Source organism: Anthonomus grandis, chromosome 5 (genome assembly GCF_022605725.1).
Source record: "Anthonomus grandis grandis chromosome 5, icAntGran1.3, whole genome shotgun sequence".
NCBI lineage: Eukaryota > Metazoa > Arthropoda > Insecta > Coleoptera > Curculionidae > Anthonomus > Anthonomus grandis.
Window position 1 is genome coordinate 33183114 of NC_065550.1, and position 21324 is coordinate 33204437.

The window sequence follows — 21324 nt, forward strand, 5'->3', positions numbered from 1 at the left end:
ATAAAGTTCATAACTCAAAAAATTGACCAGATATCATTTTGAAAATTTGTACACATATTCCATGAATAATTTCGTTGGACACCTATTTTAGCGTTTTTCCAAATTCGTACAAGAATTTGAGAAAAAAATTTTTTTTTGGAAATATTGATTTTTTTTAATATTTATTTGACATAAAGTTCATAACTCAAAAAATTGACCAGATATCATTTTGAAAATTTGTACACATATTCCATGAATAATTTCGTTGGGCACCTATTTCAGCGTTTTTCCAAATTCGTACAAGAATTTGAGAAAAAAAAATTTTTTTGGAAATATTAATTCTTTTTTATATTTATTTGACATTAAGTTCATAACTCAAAAAATTGACCAGATATCATTTTGAAAATTTGAACACATATTCCATGAATAATTTCGTTGGGCACCTATTTCAGCGTTTTTCCAAATTCGTACAAGAATTTGAGAAAATTTTTTTTTTGGAAATATTGATTTTTTTTAATATTTATTTGACATAAAGTTCATAACTCAAAAAATTGACCAGATATCATTTTGAAAATTTGTACACATATTCCATGAATAATTTCGTTGGACACCTATTTCAGCGTTTTTCCAAATTCGTACAAGAATTTGAGAAAAACATTTTTTTTTGGAAATATCGATTCTTTTTTATATTTATTTGACATTAAGTTCATTACTCAAAAAATTGACTAGATATCATTTTGAAAATTTGTACACATATTCCATGAATAATTTCGTTGGACACCTATTTCAGCGTTTTTCCAAATTCGTACAAGAATTTGAGAAAAAAATTTTTTTTTGGAAATATTCATTTTTTTTAATATTTATTTGACATAAAGTTCATAACTCAAAAAATTGACCAGATATCATTTTGAAAATTTGAACACATATTCCATGAATAATTTCGTTGGACACCTATTTCAGCGTTTTTCCAAATTCGTACAAGAATTTGAGAAAAAAATTTTTTTTTGGAAATATTCATTTTTTTTAATATTTATTTGACATAAAGTTCATAACTCAAAAAATTGACCAGATATCATTTTGAAAATTTGAACACATATTCCATGAATAATTTCGTTGGGCACCTATTTCAGCGTTTTTCCAAATTCGTACAAGAATTTGAGAAAAATTTTTTTTTTGGAAATATTGATTTTTTTTAATATTTATTTGACATAAAGTTCATAACTCAAAAAATTGACCAGATATCATTTTGAAAATTTGAACACATATTCCATGAATAATTTCGTTGGACACCTATTTCAGCGTTTTTCCAAATTCGTACAAGAATTTGAGAAAAAAATTTTTTTTTGGAAATATTCATTTTTTTTAATATTTATTTGACATAAAGTTCATAACTCAAAAAATTGACCAGATATCATTTTGAAAATTTGAACACATATTCCATGAATAATTTCGTTGGGCACCTATTTCAGCGTTTTTCCAAATTCGTACAAGAATTTGAGAAAAATTTTTTTTTTGGAAATATTGATTTTTTTTAATATTTATTTGACATAAAGTTCATAACTCAAAAAATTGACCAGATATCATTTTGAAAATTTGAACACATATTCCATGAATAATTTCGTTGGACACCTATTTCAGCGTTTTTCCAAATTCGTACAAGAATTTGAGAAAAAAATTTTTTTTTGGAAATATTCATTTTTTTTAATATTTATTTGACATAAAGTTCATAACTCAAAAAATTGACCAGATATCATTTTGAAAATTTGAACACATATTCCATGAATAATTTCGTTGGGCACCTATTTCAGCGTTTTTCCAAATTCGTACAAGAATTTGAGAAAAATTTTTTTTTTGGAAATATTGATTTTTTTTAATATTTATTTGACATTAAGTTCATAACTCAAAAAATTGACCAGATATCATTTTGAAAATTTGAACACATATTCCATGAATAATTTCGTTGGGCACCTATTTCAGCGTTTTTCCAAATTCGTACAAGAATTTGAGAAAAAAATTTTTTTTTGGAAAGATTCATTTTTTTTAATATTTATTTGACATAAAGTTTATTACTCAAAAAAATTGACCAGATATCATTTTGAAAATTTGTACACATATTCCATGAATAATTTCGTTGGGCACCTATTTCAGCGTTTTTCCAAATTCGTACAAGAATTTGAGAAAAACATTTTTTTTTGGAAATATCGATTCTTTTTTATATTTATTTGACATTAAGTTCATTACTCAAAAAATTGACCAGATATCATTTTGAAAATTTGAACACATATTCCATGAATAATTTCGTTGGACACCTATTTCAGCGTTTGTCCAAATTCGTACAAGAATTTGAGAAAAAAAATTTTTTTTGGAAATATCGATTTTTTTTAATATTTATTTGACATTAAGTTCATTACTCAAAAAATTGACCAGATATCATTTTGAAAATTTGTACACATATTCCATGAATAATTTCGTTGGGCATCTATTTTAGCGTTTTTCCAAATTCGTACAAGAATTTGAGAAAAAATTTTTTTTTGGAAATATTGATTTTTATTAACATTTATTTGACATAAAGTTCATAACTCAAAAAATTGACCAGATATCATTTTGAAAATTTGTACACATATTCCATGAATAATTTCGTTGGACACCTATTTCAGCGTTTTTCCAAATTCGTACAAGAATTTGAGAAAAAAATTTTTTTTTTGGAAATATTGATTCTTTTTTATATTTATTTGACATTAAGTTCATTACTCAAAAAATTAACCAGATATCATTTTGAAAATTTGTACACATATTCCATGAATAATTTCGTTGGACACCTATTTCAGGGTTTTTCCAAATTCGTACAAGAATTTGAGAAAAAATTTTTTTTTTGGAAATATTGATTTTTTTTAATATTTATTTGACATAAAGTTCATAACTCAAAAAATTGACCAGATATCATTTTGAAAATTTGTACACATATTCCATGAATAATTTCGTTGGACACCTATGTCAGCGTTTTTCCAAATTCGTACAAGAATTTGAGGAAAAAATATTTTTTTGGAAATATTGATTTTTTAAAATATTTATTTGACATACATTTCATAACTCAAAAAATTGACCAGATATCATTTTGAAAATTTGTACACATATTTCATGAATAATTTCGTTGGACACCTATTTCAGCGTTTTTCCAAATTCAATAGCAGAATGTTTAATTGTAAGAGTGCTAAATAATCGGTTAGTGAGTAAATTGTATTAGTTATGCTTGTTTTAGCCTAATTTATATAGTTGTAATAAGCAATTTAAGTTTATATAGCAATGGTGCCAGTAGTATGGTTAGATTACATAACAGCTAAGCATTAAGAAAAAATGTCGTAGTTTGCACACGACATCCATGGGTGTAAATTATGGAACTGTGCATTAAGGAACTTAGTTGTTATGAACTTTTTTCGACAATATATTCAAAAATTTATGAAAAATATAACCTCAAGTAAATTATTGTATTCTGAAATAAGTAAATTATTGTATTCTAAATGCCTGAATAAGCCCATTTTCTTCTTTTCTTCAATAATTGTATTATATGAGTTAGTATTTTCTAAATTTATAATGACGTAATACCTAAAAAAAGAGGTAACTAATATATTTTATTTATAAAATGATCTCTCGATCGGTGTAATTATATATCCAAAAAGAGCCATTTTTAAGAGGACACCTTATGTAAATAATAGTTATTTATATGCCTTTAAGTTATGCTAGCTTTTGACTGAATCAGCTGTACGATAGCATAATTTAAATGGACGTGATTGTCATTTTAATTTTGAATTAAACGAAATCCGTTTTAATAAGGAATATTAAAAAAAATGGTGACAGTACAGTTTTCCATCTATATCTATAAGATATATATATATAAGATATATATATAAGATATATATATATAAGATATATATATATCTTAGAAACTGTCGGAAGAAGCTTTAAGACCACTCATACTAATTTACGAGGTAGAAATAGCAAGAAAATAAATGAAAACCAAAAAAGCAGTGGGAGCAGACAATATAGAGCCTGAATTTCCGAAGATGTTGAATGATCAAGAAATAACCTAAATTATGGATATTTTCAACAGAATCTATAACTCTAAAAATGTATCAGAAATATGGCTGCAATCACAATTTATAGTATTGCCTAAAAAATAGAGCAAAGAAGAGCGAGGAATATCGGACCATTGTCAGTCTGATGACGAGTCCTATGCTAAAATTGTTCCTTAAAATCATCTACTAACGTAATGCGTGGTTCCGCTGATTCTGGAACACCCTGTATTATTCACAATACATATTGTAAATGCTTGGAAATACAATGGAATTTCCTTCCTATTTTTGTGTACGTAAAGATGTAGAAACCCCTATACAACAATATATTAGCCATGCCGTTCATATATTATGGTAGTTGGTGGCGCAGAGAAAAGTCAAACTAAAACCATAAGGCAAGGACTGGTAAAAAAATTGTACTCCAGTTTACCATCATATCTAAAGATATTAAGGAATTATCCAGCTGGTACTTAAAAGATCCAATAGATTACAAATTGGTATAGGTCCAGGCTTACCCAGAGTCCTGGTTATATTCTATAGTAAAAATTGTAAACTCATTTCCATTTATTAAAATCAATGAATACGACAAATGTAAGCATAATTTAAATGGATATGATTGACCTCTTGTACTTGACCATAACTTTCTCAAATCTGTGATTCCCAATAAAGCCGTGCTTTCTATAGTCTAGGCAGTTGATAATTGATTCATTATTAAAGAACTTCAATCGCCATTCTTAAGCCAATGATTCATTATTTTGTTCATTCGAATCACTTGAGTTGATTCATAATTCTTACAGTCCAGGCAATTGAATACTAATTAATCATTCTAACACTTACTTATTAGGATCAGGGTTTTCTTTATTTATATTCGTCTATTAATTTATATATTTAAGAAGTTAATTTTTTTGCTTTAGTTTAGGCAAGCAAATGTTTCCCTATTTTTTTACAGGCAGTTTAATTTGCTAATTATGATTATTACATGATTATATATCATTAAATCCAATTAAATCATTATCCATTTTATTCTACAGCGATAACATCATAAGTTCCAAAAACTCTGCAAAAGATTAACTATTGATTATTTACAAGCTTCAGTACAAAGAATACATTTGTTGAAGCTGAAACATGGATCTTTTAGGCTAAGAACGATTTTCTCAGAGAGACATTTCTTAACCTGGAATATTAATAAAGTTTATCCTTATTAATTACCTTCTATTTGTTACTTTTTAGGAAATACATGTAGTTTTAATTGTGAATAATTTTTATATCTTTTTAATTTTTAAAATATATTCTAAATCGTTTAGAGTCTTCACAGATTTTGGAAGACAGTGTTCACGGCTCCTGGAAGTCTGAATCCAAGCCCTATTTGTTACGATATTAAGAATGTAAGTTAGATTGTTATCTAGTGTTATATTATTGAATAAATAATAGTAACTGTAACTATTGGTACCTAATAGACGTCTTACTGTAAACATTATTATTATTATTATTATTTAAATTTGCCCAAGAAACGACTTGGGTCACAGTAAAAAAATTAATCTATATAACTTCAATTTGCAATGGAAACTACACACCTTTTTTGTGTATAAAAACAGTTGCTACCTGTCGGTTTGGTAATATTCAAGGTGTCCTAAAAAGGGTTATTTTAGAGACTGTAGATAAACGTTATTCATGTGCATTTAAGTTATGCCAGCTTTTGACGAAATCTGCTCTATAGTAGCATAATTTAAATAGGCATGATCCTCATTTAGATTTAAACAAAAACCGTTTTATCCATTATTAAGAAATATAAAAAAAATGGTGACAATCGAGTTTTCAACTACTATATATATTCAGGTACGTCGTGAGCCCTCCTTTCATCACTATCTCGTCGATCTCTTCCAACCGACATATCATTAAACAAATATTTCACGCTCAGTAACGCAACCATCGAAATGATATTAAATAATATCCCATCATCAGATAGGAGCATTATAATAATACCCATATATATATATATACAGGCAGCAAACAAACTCCCCCAATTTCCACCAGAGTCTACGACTACTTCACCCGACAACAACAATACGGTATCGCCGCAACTTCAATACATTTATATTTCGACCCCGGGGTCCTTAAGGGCCCATTATGCCATCAGGAATATAATATATTTTGCCATTGAAAACTAGTTTGTATTCCTATTCAGTCTCTCATTGTGCAACGGCACATAATACAGTAAACACCGGATCCGCGGGGTGGTAGGCGGAGCCCTTAAGGGAAACGTCAACGGGTCCGGGGGGTGTGGCATAAAACGGGAATTCCGGGAACCGGATTGGTGCGGTGTAGCCAAGCGGTGACAGCCAACAGTTTCACCACTGTAACGACCACCGGATACGATACCTATTAACTTTAAGGATTGAGGAGTGTCAGTTGCTTTAACTGGTAATCCTAAGACGGATGCCCCGGTTATATTTACGATATACCAACCACACGGGCTTTCTAAGATTATTTAGAAATTAGATAAATAATTGTTTTTTCGTTTGTTTGTATGGTGCGTAAAGATGAGTTTGCCGAATAGCGGGGTGGATATGTCGACTATAATGTCGCAGCATCCGGTTTTGGGAGCGATTCCCCCGGCTCTGTTTTTCCGCACGTCTGAACGGTATCAGAGGACTCCCAAGTGTGCTCGGTGTCGAAATCACGGTGTTGTGTCGGCCCTTAAAGGACATAAAAGGTAAGAAATTGCTTATTATGTACAGCCAGTTAGGCTAGTCTATGATCAATTACGATCCATTACTTGGGATAATATATTTGTTATAAATAATAACCATAATAAGCTTGAATTTTTTAATTAGACATTTTTAAAAGACCTTTTTGTTTAAAAAAAACTCAAGCAATTGGAGCCGATGGTATCTCCATTAATTTTATTTTATTGTGTTACAAAACAAATTACTCACCTGTCTTTTCACTTGAAAATTCAATTTTTCCTTACGTTCGTAATATTGCATACGTAATTTTTTATCTAAAGCCCTTGTCATTATGTAGAACTGAGACTGATTAGTAGTTTGCATGCTTTATCTACAATTTTGTACCTTTTTTCCTTAATTAAAAATTGTAAAGTTAAGGGTCTTTCCAGTGAATAATCAAACAGTCTGGAAAGGTGGGATAAGCACTAATGTTAAACATTATATAAATTAAAAACTTATCAGCGCTAATTTCCACATAATCTTTACTACTGATTTTCTTCAATAGAGAAAGAAAATAGGATCAAAAGCTGACAAGAATCGGAAGGCGTCTAAGCCAATGAATTTGTCATCATATGAAAAAGATAAAATATTAAATTTTAATTGCGAAAGAGCCCTTCCAGAGATTTTCGTATACCAAATAGTCTGGAAAGATAGGATAAAGTGATATTTTAATTAAGGGGATTTTAATAAACTCCTTAGAAGGCAGGAGAACCTGGAAGAGAAAATTTATTTATTGCAATAATATAAATGATACGTATGATACACTTATTTTCCATTCATATATTTTTATTTATTATTATTTTTTATAATTAGTTATTTTAAATTAAGCTAGTTATAAGCGTTGACTGGAAGAACACCTTAGTGAAAACTGAGTATTACTAAAGTAAACTCCGCCTTTTTCTTCTATATTTTACTTTGAAGATATTATTTTTATTGTACCTTAGGCCCAACAATATAATTAGACCATCAAACTCAGATTTTCTTTTTGTAGTAAGGGGCAGTTTTTGTCCCATCCTTTTTAAATCAGAATAATAATTAATATATTAGAATATTAGTTAAAATTGAATAACATTTTCCATATTAGGTATAGCATTGAATACGATAAGAGCAGGCATAATTTAAATGCGTATGATTGACTTTTTTCTATGGTTTTTTATCTCTCTGTCCAATGTCGTTTTATTTATGTAAGAATTTCATATTTTTATTTGATTTCTTCCAGGCAGTTAAATTCGGCGTTATATCCTTCCTTAGTCGATGATTCATATTTCAGGCACTGAGTTGACCATCACTTTTTCAAATCTGTGATTCCTGATTTCTAAATTTAAAGCCGTTTTGAAGTCATCATTTCTATAGTCCAGGCAATTGGAAAGTTAATTCATTATTCAGACATTTAATTATTGGGACAGTGGCAATATACGTTTTCTTTATTTATATTCTTCTATTCGTTTATTTATTTAAATATTTAAATTGTTCTTTTCTTTCATCCAGGCAATTGAATTCTCTGTTGATTTCTTCTTCCAGGTAGTTAAATTTGAGGCAATTAAGTTCTTCAATAATTTCTATTAAATTTTTTTTAAACAATTAAACTATTTTTTTAGTTCTTACAAGTAGTTAAAGAAGTTTGAATTATTCCTCTACGTATGCAATGCAGCCGAATTCTTCTTTTATTTCTTCCTGGCAGTCGGATTCTTCTCAATTTTTTCCAAGGAGTAGAAATTTCAATTTAATTTCTTTCAGACGGTTAAACTTGGGGTTAGAGAAGCAAATATAGTCAGACCTGTAAAATCAGGCATTTTATCCAATAAAGAGAATATTCTTCCAACTGTTTAGTTCTTGTTCTATTTATCCTTCCTAAATTAGAATAAAATATATTAAAGAACGAGGCACTATTTGCATCAGGAATTTATGCAGTAAGGGGACATACAATTTCTGATTTTACAGATCTGACTATATTTCTGGAGGTCCTACTAATTTAATTGCTTGAAAAAAATGAAATTGAAAATTCACTTCAGAAAAAAATGGTAAAATTTGACTGCCTGTAAGAAATTAAAAAATAATTCAATTGTCTTTCCAGTGAATAATTTCGAACACCAAACAGTCTGGAAAGATGGGTTAAACACTAATTTTAAAGATTACACAAATTAAAAATTTATCAGTGCTTATTTCCAAGCAATCTTTACTACTGATTTTCTTCAATAGAGAAAGAAGAGGATCAAAAGCTGACAAGAATTGGAAGGCGTCTAAGCCAATGAACTTGTCATCATATGAAAAAGATTACATATTAAATTTTAATAGCGAAGAAGCCCTTTCAGAGATTTTCTTATACCATATAATCTGGAAAGATAGGATAAAGTGATATTTTATTCAAGGGGATTTTAATAAACTCCTTAGAAGGCAGGAGAACCCGGAAGAGAAAATGTATTTATTGCAATAATATAAATGATACACTTATTTTCCATTCATATATTTTTATTTATTATAATTAGTTATTTTAAATTAAGCTAGTTATAAGGGTTGACTGGAAGAACACCTTAGTGAAAACTGAGTATTACTAATTTTTATAAAAGGTAAAAACACGAAATCTACAGCATCACAAATACATTTAATAAAATTACGAACGTTACATGTTTCGCTCGACTAGAGCATCATCAGACCTAAACAATTATTAAAATTATGTAACCCGAAAAAAAGGAAAATTCAACAAAAACTTACCATATAACATACACAAAACACCTGACATATAAGTAAACAAAGCTTACAATAAAGTGACAACTCAACTAAACAATTAAATCACTTTATACATTTTAGAAATCTAACCATCATTTAAGAGTCTAGAACTACTTGAGGTTAATAAAAACTAGGTGGCCATCAAAATCAAACCTTTCATTAACACAGGACAGATCTGGACTTTTAAAAGCTTTACTAATTTCCATTGTCTCCAACAAGTCTAGTTTTTTACTTTTGTTGCAGTATTTTTATATTTTGGCTGTCAGGAAAATTATGTTTGGAGTCGAGGAGGTGATTAGCAAAATCCGATCTGGTCACTGTGATTTCAGTATTTTTAAATGTATTATATTGAGCCTTGTGTTCACTAATCCTAGTAGAAATCTCCCTACCAGACTGGCTGACGTACACTGCAGGGGACTCTTTACACCTAATCTCATAAACTCCCGGAGAAGATCGTGGGGGAAGTTTATCTTTAGTTTTAATTAGATGTCTTTTTAGTGTGGTGCTTAATATTTTTCATATTAGGTATACCATTGAATACGATAAGAGCAGGCATAATTTAAATGCGTATGATTGACTTTTTTCTATGGTTTTTTATCTCTCTGTCCAATGTCGTTTTATTTATGTAAGAATTTCATATTTTTATTTGATTTTTCCAGGCAGTTGAATTCGGCGTTATATCCTTCCTTAGTCGATGATTTATATTTCAGGCAGTGAGTTGACCATCACTTTTTCAAATCTGTGATTCCTGATTTTTATATTTGAAGCCGTTTTGAAGTCATAATTTCTATAGTCTAGGCAATTGAAAAGTTAATTCATTATTCAGACATTTAATTATTGGGACGTTTTCTTTATTTATATTTTTCTATTCGTTTATTTATTTAAATGTTTAAATTGTTCTTTTCTTTCATCCAGGCAATTGAATTCTCTCTTGATTTCTACTTTCAGGTAGTTAAACTTGAGGCAGTTAAGTTCTTCATTAATTTCTTAAGGTTTTTTCAAACAAACAATTTTTTTAGTTCTTACAAGTAGTTAAAGAAGTTTGAATTATTCCTCTACGGATGCAATGCAACCGAATTCTTCTTTTATTTCTTCCTGGCAGTCGAATTCTTCTTAATTTTTTCCAAGGAGTAGAAATTTCAATTTAATTTCTTTCAGACGGTTAAACTTGGGGTTAAAGACCCTCTAGGCTCAACCATATAGTCAGACCTGTAAAATCTTAGTCAGACCTGTAAATTATTTCCAACTGTTGTAAATTAGAATAAAAGATATTAAAGAATTAGACACTATTTGCATCAGGAATTTATGCAGTATGGGGACATACAATTCCTGATTTTACAGGTCTCACTAAACTTCTGGAGGTCCTACTAATTTAACTGCTTTAAAGAAATGAAATTGAAAATTCACTTAAGAAAAAAATGGTGAAATTTGACTGCCTGTAAGAAATTAAAAAATAATTCAATTGTCTGAAAGAATTAAAAGAATAATTTAACTTCCTAAAAGAAATTAAGGAAGAACTTAACTGCTAAGAAGAATTCATCCTAAATATTCAACTAGTTAATTTTTATGTAAAGTATAATTCAAACTGCTTGTAAGAAATTGAAAAAGAACCCTATTCATAAATACATACTATAAAAAAACAATAGGGGGACAATGCTAAGAAAGCATAAAAGAGAGTTAGTCAAATCCATTTAAGTTATGCCAATTTTGTCGTATTTAATGATAATTACGATTATTTTAATTTGTTAAATTATTCTGATTTAAAAAGGGTAAATGGGGCAAAAACAATCATATAAGAATTTAAACTTAATTAAAGTTTAAATGTAAATAGGGATTTAAAGGAAAAAATGTATAGCTAAAAGACATTAGTCACATAAGTTTAGAACTGTGAGTGATAAGAAAAATTTTCCTATAATTTATAAAACAAGTAACAAAATATATTTTTTTATTATAATCACATATAAATACAGAGATAAGAATAAAAAAGGTAGAGAACAAAGAAGAAATAAATTTGTGAAAAATTTATGAAAAAGAACGATGTTGAACATACAATAAGCTTGTATAAAGCCATATGAATTAAACCTAAAATTAATATTTTCCTTAGACTCTAACTATTCTGACAGTAACTATTCTGACAAAAAAATTTGTCTGAAAACATATGTACATGCATACCTGGATCAATAAAATAATAAAAATATATTTAAAAAAATATAAATAAAAATTCTATAAATATACACTTAAATTATGCGTAAAATTAATACAGTAGAGCCTTGATAATCCAGACATGCGTTACTCCGGATGCTTCAGTAGTCCAAACACGAATTTTGCCGCTACATAATACGTTATAGTCCGGATTCGCTGGTACGCGATAATCCGGATCGCGCTGTTTTCAGCCGTGTTGCAGGCTCTGACAAGTTTAAATTGATTGGTAGTTTGCGAAAGTTTAGTTTTTAACGTTACATAGGTATTACAGTCGACACTTATTGCTTCCTGGCCTTCCTACACCAATTCTGGGGAATCTGGCTCCAAGACGAAAGTATAAAACATTATCTTTAAAACAAAAGCTTGATATACTGAACAGATTAGAACAAGGCGTGAGTGAAAAAGCCTTAGCTAGTGAATACGATGTAGGCACATCCACAATTTCGGATATTAAAAAGAACAAACTGAGCATTAAAAGGTATGTGCCAAGGTTTATAAAGACGTTTTATTTTTACTAATGTTTTGTATTTTATTTTTAGTTTTATTAGCGGTTGTGATAGCGTACCACAAGTTAGGAAAACACTAAGAAAACCTGAATATCCTAGAATGGAAAAGCGATTGTTCGAATGGTTTTGCAGGCAACGTTCCAGACACATTCCCATATCATATGTAATTTTAGCAGCCAAAACAAAGCAAATCTACAACGATGTTTATGGAAATGAGAATTTTGCAGCCAGTCGAGGTTGGATCGCAAATTTCAGAAAAAGACATGGTTTGAGAGCTTTAAAAATTTGTGGTGAGAAATTATCCAATGACGAAACTGCTGTTGAGCCTTTTAAAAATATGTTGGCACAGAAAATAAAAGACCTGAATTTAATTCATACGCAGGTTTACAATGCTGATGGATCAGCGTTGTACTGGAAAATGTTACCGGAAAAAACAATTGTTCGTTCTCAAGAAAAGACAGCACCGGGACGAAAAATAAGTAAGGAGCGGGTTACTTTCCTGGTATGTGTAAATGGAGATGATTCTCACAAATTGAGAATTCTCGTCATTGGAAAAGCAAAAAATCCCAGAGCATTTAAAAATGTACCCATACTCGTAGAGTACAAAAATTCCTGCAATGCTTGGATGGCATCTGCAATATTTAAAGAGTGGTTTCATAATTCGTTTATTAGGCAAGTAAAAGAGTATTTAAGAAACCAAAATCTAACTGAACGTGCTCTTTTAATCATTGACAATGCCTCAAGCCATGGATCGCCAGAAGAACTGAGAAGTGAGGATGGCCATTTCCAAACAATCTTTCTTCCGCCAAATTGCACAGCATTGCTGCAACCCATGGATCAAAATGCCATAAGGTTGACTAAATTGTTTACACATTTATCACAAAATGAAGAAAATGTTATCCAGGTATTAAAGACCTTAAATCTCAAAACTGCAACATACTTACTGAGCAATGCATGGTCAAAACTTACTGTAAAAATGTTGGGAAAAAGTAATTCCAAAAGGAACGGTTTTTGGTAATGATTTATTATACGAAGCCGATGATCTGATTTCGCTAAAGCAATTGCAGGAAAAGCTACGAGCTTTAACGGATGTTTCGGCTATGCTCTGCTCCAAACACTAAGTGAAAAACAACACTAAAACGAGATAAATCCTAATGAAGTGAATAACTGGATAGAAAATGATGACAACTTGGTATTAGATGAGACTTTTACTTTGTATGTTTTTCTCGTTTATCACATATTTGTAGGCAATTTTTTAGTTATATACATATAATATTCCCTAATAAAAAACATATATGTATGTAAAAAGACATCATGTTTCAGTAATCCGAATTTTTCGTTAATCCGGATCACCGTCGTTTTTATTAGTCCGGACTATCGAGGCTTTACTGTATTAGCATAAAAACGCTAATGCGCAATGAAAATATATATTTTTCAAACATTAAATTTACTTAAAATGTTTTTATTATTTCAGGTAAAATAATTCAAAAATTTGTACTACTTCAACTGCCTGGAAAAAATAAATAAATAATTTAAACAAAGTTGTACATTAACAAAAAAAAGAATAATATATATTTAAATAATGCTTGAATGAATGAACAATGTAAAATATTATGAAATTTATTTTCTTGTTTATTTGAGGTTTTCGTTATAGTTTTCAACTATTATTTTAATTTTAAAATATATATAAGTATATAGTTAAAATTAAACTAAATTATCATGAGCAAAAAATACTGAAATAATATAAGAAAAGATTATTCATAGTCAGCATTTCTGGATAATTTATTTAAAGCTTGTTTGCTACAAAACCAACGTTTCGGCACCTTTTTCAGCAATCTTCAAGGCGAAAAACTGGATGTTTTCAGTGTTCAACTGTCTGAAATGCTATTTCTCTTATAAGTGAAAGTTCAAACATTATTCTGCCGCCTATTTCCAGGACCTTCTAGTCATTTTCTTAAATTTTATCCATACGGATTAAAGAATTAATTTCTTCCAAACAGTTTAAAGTTTCTCGTTAATTTCTCCCACGTAGAGGTCTTCGACGCAGTTAAAGAAAATCGAATTTTTGCAGAAATTGTTAGAAAGAAAAGCTCTATAAATGTGCGGCATTTTCTACACAAAAAAACTCATTTGGCCTTAAAATTCATGATATTTCTAGGTTGAAATAAAGAATATAGATGGAAATGAAACTGCATTATAGCAACAAAACTTAATTTAATAAAAGTGTGGAAAAAAGCTGTGGAAGGTAATTTTAAGCATTAGTTTATTAGATATGAATAACTTTTTTCTGGGTTATTTTTGGTAGCCCCATATTTTTATTTATATAATATTACTGGATATATTTGAAATCATTATTATACAGAAAAAAATTATAATGTTAAAAAATATAAATAAATTCAGTTACTCAAAGGAACACACTTTCGTTAAAAAACATCATTAATTATTGCTTAGATTCTTATAATTTTTATGATTAATGCATAACTTTAATGCATATGAACAACGTTTTCTTATTCTAATGGATTTAACTGCAGCTTACCAATTTTATTTTTACTGGTTTAAACAGATTTTATAAAAAATATATGAGTGTACATTAGAAGTAGTTAATTTTAAGGAAATAATTCTATTGTCGAATGTCATACAAACATTACCCTGCAGCTTCTACTAGGCTACAAATTAACCCACATACATGCCAATGATATCCGTAAATAGGGCTTACTGAGATATACCCCTATATACCGCAAATCAATATATAATCTCATGTATTGAATATATCAATCTTTCTAATCTAGTACATACAAAAATGTGTAAACAATAACATTTAATAAATTATACACCATTAAAATACATCGTATATTAAAACTATGACAGTTTCAAACACGTTTTTTTCTGAACCTAATAAAACGCAGATATCTGACAGGCAGTTATTAATTGAAACCTTAAGGGAGTATTTAACCGGCATTTAAACCATCAGCGACCCTTTATCCCTCGCTCCCCAGCAAACGAAGACTCTCTTCCCCCTATGTGCAACACCATCCCTATCGTTGCTTCGTTTGCCATCAATTAAATGAGGAAATTTCGCGGTGTACTTAATTATACCAGCGGTTAAAGATCAATTAATTTACAATTTCTGTTTGTGCCCCATATACGAGTAGGAAACCCACTTGGCGAGCGTTTATTTTTGGTATATCATGCTGTTTTTTTAGTATATAATATTTGGGGTTGGAGAATAACTAACTGCAACTCGTGCTTTAAACCTTTTAATATTGAAAACACTCTTATTCTATTAGATACTGTCGATGGAGGGACTGTAACTGTGCAAAATGCACTTTGATAGCGGAACGTCAAAGGGTGATGGCGGCCCAAGTGGCCCTCAGAAGACAACAAGCCCAAGAAGAAAACGAGGCGAGAGAGTTAGGGATAATATTCCCGACTCCGTCTACTACGTTGGGAGAGGCGCCCCCGATGGCCCCCTTGACACCCCCGGATACCGCAGCCCCTTTGGAGATGGGCGCGGGCCCCACCACCACGTTCCATCACCATCAGAAGTCGTCGTTTGTACCGTCGGATTCGTCGGATCCTTCTAGTCCGAGTAAGTTGATGAATATTTGACATTTCTTGATCGAAAAAAATTGGGAATTTTCAAAAATTATTGTTGAGTAATTAAATGGGTATGAAGTGTTAAAGACTGAGTCACTTTTGGTTGAAGATCTTGGAAGAAATGTCACTTTTTAGCCATAAAATTTGAAACTGTTTTCAAATGTCTGTTTTGTATTTCGTTTTCAAAAAAATAGTTTTTTTCCATATTTTCATTTTATTAAATTAAATATACAGGGTGTTCGAAAAATAGACGGAGATATTTCAATGGGTGATTCCTTGTAAAAAAATATGAGAAAAAGTTTCTATAAACATCGGTCCGGAAATGCACAGTTTTCAAGATGCAGGCTAATACATTTTTTTAAAAAGATTAATTGTTTATTAATATTAATTATTTTTCTAGGAGAACTGTCTCTTGTCAATGTCAAACCTCCATGTAAAAATTATTTTTTTGTTGTCCAAGGCACCAAGGTGATTTTTTTACCAAAAATTAATAAACCAATTATGTATGTCCAGTGGCATGCAATAAAACGGTTTTTTTTGTCGAAAACGAAGTAAGATACAAAAAAAATTCAAGAGGCCGAAAAGTTGTATTTTTAAATGCTTAATCAAATAACAAATATTAAAGTTGAAAAAAGGCAGTGGTGTACATTTATTTGCCAATAATATTTGCTAAGATGTCCCCCGGGACGCCACTGGGTCTTATAATTTTAATCGAATTATGGCTAAATTAGCCTCTTAATACAACAAGTAATACTGCCAAATTTCAAAAGAATCAAGTAAATATATTTTTTTAATATTAATAAAAAAATTTATTACCTGAAAACTGTGCATTTCTGGACCCATGTTTATACAAACTTTTTCTCATATTTTTTTACAAGGAATTACCCATTTAAATATCTCCGTCTATTTTTCGAACACCCTGTATATTTCTGACTAATAATGATTTTTTAATCAGAAACGGGTTTTTATATGAAAAAAATGATGTGTAAAAGACGTACATCCTAAATTGCCTTGGAATTATATTTTTCTTATGTAGTTGAACCAACTACAAGCAGCAAAAGTTGTTTCAAATTTTCTTATTTACTACTCCCTAAACAGTTAGAATTTAAACAGGTCGAAATCACTGTGCATATCGGTATATCAAAGAAATGTGTAAAACATTACACATATATTTTAACACAATGCAAAACGAAAGTCGATTAAAATATACCTGATTTGTATTAAATTAATTTGAACTTTTTGTCTCCTTATTAAAGACCCCATGTACTCCCGAGTAGAAAAGAATTATTTTATAGAAGAATTATATTATAGAAAAGAAGCATTTTTTGGGATATACACCTTGAAAGTCTTTTTAAATTTTTTTATAAGTAAGTTTTTTACATGTGTTGGTTAAGTAATAAAATATTTAGTGAGTTATTTCTTGATAATTCAGGCCTATATCTGTGGCTTCAGACGTGATGCATTATTGGATACTGATAATAATCCGAGTTGGAGTTGTTTGTTTTTTACTCAAATAGGATTAAGATGTACGAGCAAGGTAGATTTGAAATTCTTAAATCTGTAAAAAACGACTTGCAGTAGCTCTCGATAGCCCGTCCTACTCATTATTCTGACTCCCTTTTTTGCAGTTTAAAGATATCTGATCGTTTACCTGAGTTGCTACATAATTGGGTCATTCTCATTTAACTTTGATATTTGATGTCTTCAAGACTTTTTTCTTCAGGTTTTGTTTGTTAGTGTCGATTAGATGTTTTAAAATAAAAACTAAACACGGATTAATCACATGTTTAGGAAATAATATATCTTGATTTTATCAATGTAATTTTATTTCATTTTAAAGTCACAAAATGTCAAGGTTCGTCACGGTCTCTTTCTTAGTTGCTTTCATACTATCATGATTTTTCGTTGAGGAATTGTTTTTTACTTAGGCTTTACTTAGATAACTAAAAAATATTGATTTAATTTTTAACTTTTCGCCTATAGGAAACACGTCTTTGCTTTTCGTATTTATTAAATTCTTTCAAAGTATTGTCTAAAAAATATGTCAGGTTCGTCACTACTATTAAGAAAGCGTAAAATTCTTATATGGACCAATTTACTATTTCCAGTTAACCACCTGCTTGCTAAATGAAACCATAGTGTCGCTACGCAGTGTAAAGAAAGTGTTTTTTTAGTTAAATACTGTGTTTAAAAAAGTGTTTTCTTGTGACTTTAAGGTGAGTATGTTTATTGCTTGTCAGTTACGTCACGCAAATAACTTTAAATTTCTTTATATTTTCTTAAAACTAATTATTGTATTTTGTTAACCAAAGCAAACTAAAAGTTAGGTTATGTTTACAATAAAATACCGGTCGCCGGTCATAGTCAAATAGTCTTATTTTTAATAAAATGTCAGGTTCGTCACGGTCAGCTGCGTTACTATTCTTTCGTAACGCAGCTGACAAGTTCGTGACGAACCTGACGTTAAAAGTAGTAAAGTAGACATTATTTTCAGCAATGCCGTTAACACCGGCTGAACGTGCAAGGCGTTATAGAGAAAAACTGAAAGAAAACCCCGAAAAAAGACAAGAATATTTGGAAAAAAGCCGAAAGAGGGCAAAGAAGTCCAAAAAGTCTATAGAAGAACTTTCCGATAGGGAGCAGCGTTACCAAAGAAAAAAATGGAGATTGTACCAACAGAAAAGTCGGCAGATAAAAAAACATGAACGTGAACAGGACCAATTTCTTCAGCAAAATACTCCACCGGGAAGTCCGATACCCCTGCCCGATCATATTCCTATGGAAGATGTTGGAATAGTAAATGAACCTCCAAGAAATCAATCTTACTTAGAGGCTAACAGGTCTTCCGGAAGAAAGAGACTTCGCAAGGACAGAACTGCTGCATACAGGAAAATCAAGCGTTTGGAAAAGGACTTGGAAAAAACAAAGCAGTCTTTACGGAAGTATAAGAAACGTTGCCAGCGATACCAGAAAAAGAATGTTGTGGCAGGGAGTCAGAAAAGTGAAACAGCTAGTCCTTACAGTAAAGCCATCCAAGATACCAAAGGATATAATGTTCCTGAAACTGTAAAAAAAACTCTAGTTTTTCATAATGCACTAGTTGCACAAATAAAAGACAATTACTCAAAAACAAACAACGAAAAAGAAAAGCAAATTATTTCTAGAGCCACTAGTGGAACCATTGTCAAAAAATATAAATTTTTAACAAGAACTAAAAAGGTACTCCAATGTCATTCTTCAACTACAATGTCAAAAGGGAAAGGAAGATGTCGACTTACTTTACATCCACTTCATAAAAAAATACGAGACTTTTTTAATAGAGATGACATAACTACGTTAACACCGGGAAAAAAACAAACAGTAACACGAGGCAAGATCAAATATCAGAAAAGACTGCTAAAGGAAACCCTTAAAAATCTTTATGAAAAGTTTTGCAAAGAGTTTCCTTGTAGTAAAATTAGTTTTGCGACATTTTGCAGGCATAGACCTTGTTGGGTTGTGAAACCAAAACTTTCCGATAGAGATTCTTGCTTGTGCAAAAAACATTCCAATATACAGCATAAACTGGATACTTTAGTAAAAGAAAAAATATGCACAGAACGCAACATCGAAAACGTATGTAAGCTGGTTACGTGTGATGTAAAATCAAAAGATTGCATGAAAAATATCTGCCCAAAATGCCAAGATCAGGCCGCTATAATCCTCGCGGATATTAAAGATCCAAATAAATTAGTTAATTGGAACTTTTGGAAACTTGAAAAAGAGGAAAGGAGCAAATCAGGCAAAACATTTTTTGTTAATAAAACAAAGCTTATCCGTGAATCTGGAATGCTAAAGAACCTATGCACAAATTTTAATGCAGAACTAAAAACAATGTTCTGTTGGCATGTCTTTAAAAAAAATCATCAAGCCAGTCAAAGGCAAAAATGTATTTCTGAACTAACTTATGAAGAGGCTGCTGTACATATAGATTTTTCTGAAAATTACTCATGCAAAATGAGTTCAGAAATACAGGCAATGCATTTCGGTTCCTCACACAGGCCAGTCTCCATACCGTTGTAGTTAACTATGACAATAAACCTCCTGAAAGTATATGTACCATTTCTTCCTGTACTCGGCATGACCCTCCTGCTATTTGGGCCCACTTACGTCCTGTTTTAGAAGAACTAAAACAAAATGGTGTGCAAACTGTTAACTTCTTTAGTGATGGCCCAACATCACAATACCGCAACAAGGACAATTTTTTTTATTTGAATACATATTTTAGAGATTATGGATTTTCAAATGCTTCATGGAACTTTTCAGAGGCTTCGCATGGTAAGGGTGCTCCGGATGGTGTTGGGGCTGCAGTCAAAAGAGTAGCTGATGGACTTGTCTGTAAAGGGAATGACATTCCAGATACAGAAGCGTTATTTAGGATTCTTCAAGGAAAAGTAAATGTAAAACTTTATTGGATCGATTTAGAAGATGTCATTAACTTTGATTCCAAAAAAGAAATAAATAATCGTTACAAAATGACTAAAGGCATTATGAAAGTAGGTCAAATTATTTTGAAAGATTCTGAGTCCGATTTATATGGACGCGAATTATCGTGTTTTTGCAAGAAATTTCCTACAACATGTGATTGTCATTCATTGCAACGGATGTATTATCAAGACTGTGAAACTGTAGATTCAGACGATAACCCAGAAGATACCACTCCTCAACAACAGCTTCAACAACAACAATTTTTACCTGTGACCTTTGAAAATGTAAAAATTGATCAATGGCTGCTTGTTAAATATAACAATGTGATATATCCGGGCGTTGTTACTGATACAAATAACGATGAATCCTGTGAAGTTAAAGTTCTGCATTCTGTAGGAGTCAATAAATACATTTGGCCAATCAAGGAAGACAAGATCTGGTATAAATTTGAAGATATAGTGGGTTCTATTGAAGCACCTACTAATGCAACTAAACGAATTTTACAGTTTAAAACGCCGTTTTGGCTTGAAAATGGGGAAGGCATCAACTAATTTAACCTAAGTATTTTATTATTTGTTATGAGTTACTTAAAATTTAGAGTTTATTTTGTTATGTTTGGTTAAATTTAGAATTTACATTTTTGGTTAAACGTTTTTGTAATTGGAGCCATTTAATAAAAAAAAAACAATTATTATTTAAATGTGTTTGTTTTCTATCAATTTTTAGCATCATTGTCAGGTTTGTTACATCAGTGTCAGGTTCGTCACTATTTAGAAAAACACATAAAATATGGTATTGCTTTTTATAGAAAAATAGAAACTAAAAAAAAATAAATTACCCATCGGCTTCTTGCAATAATTAATGTTTTAAAAAGAATTCTTAACCTGGGTCTAAGGCTAATTTTCTGACTTTTAAGAAATAGTGACGAACCTGACAAAGTTCAGTAAGCAGAATCACTCAAAAATGGGTAAAATAAAAAAAAATTTGCACTGCTTTTGCCAAATTGTGTTATAAAACATGATTAGAAAATGATTTGTTTGTTTTTTTGCA

The 21324-nt window shown here is 30.3% G+C and overlaps 1 protein-coding gene across 1 annotated transcript in view; it reads left to right on the forward strand.

The window, feature by feature from the left end:
• Window positions 1–6450: 6450 nt before the first annotated feature.
• LOC126736508 (doublesex- and mab-3-related transcription factor A2-like) overlaps window positions 6451–21324 on the forward strand; it is a 28539-nt gene continuing 13665 nt past the window's right edge. The window contains exons 1-2 of the mRNA XM_050440888.1: window positions 6451–6762; window positions 15498–15799. Coding sequence (XP_050296845.1) covers window positions 6590–6762; window positions 15498–15799 — 475 coding nt within the window. The 5' untranslated portion in view covers window positions 6451–6589. The remainder of the gene's footprint in view (window positions 6763–15497; window positions 15800–21324) is intronic.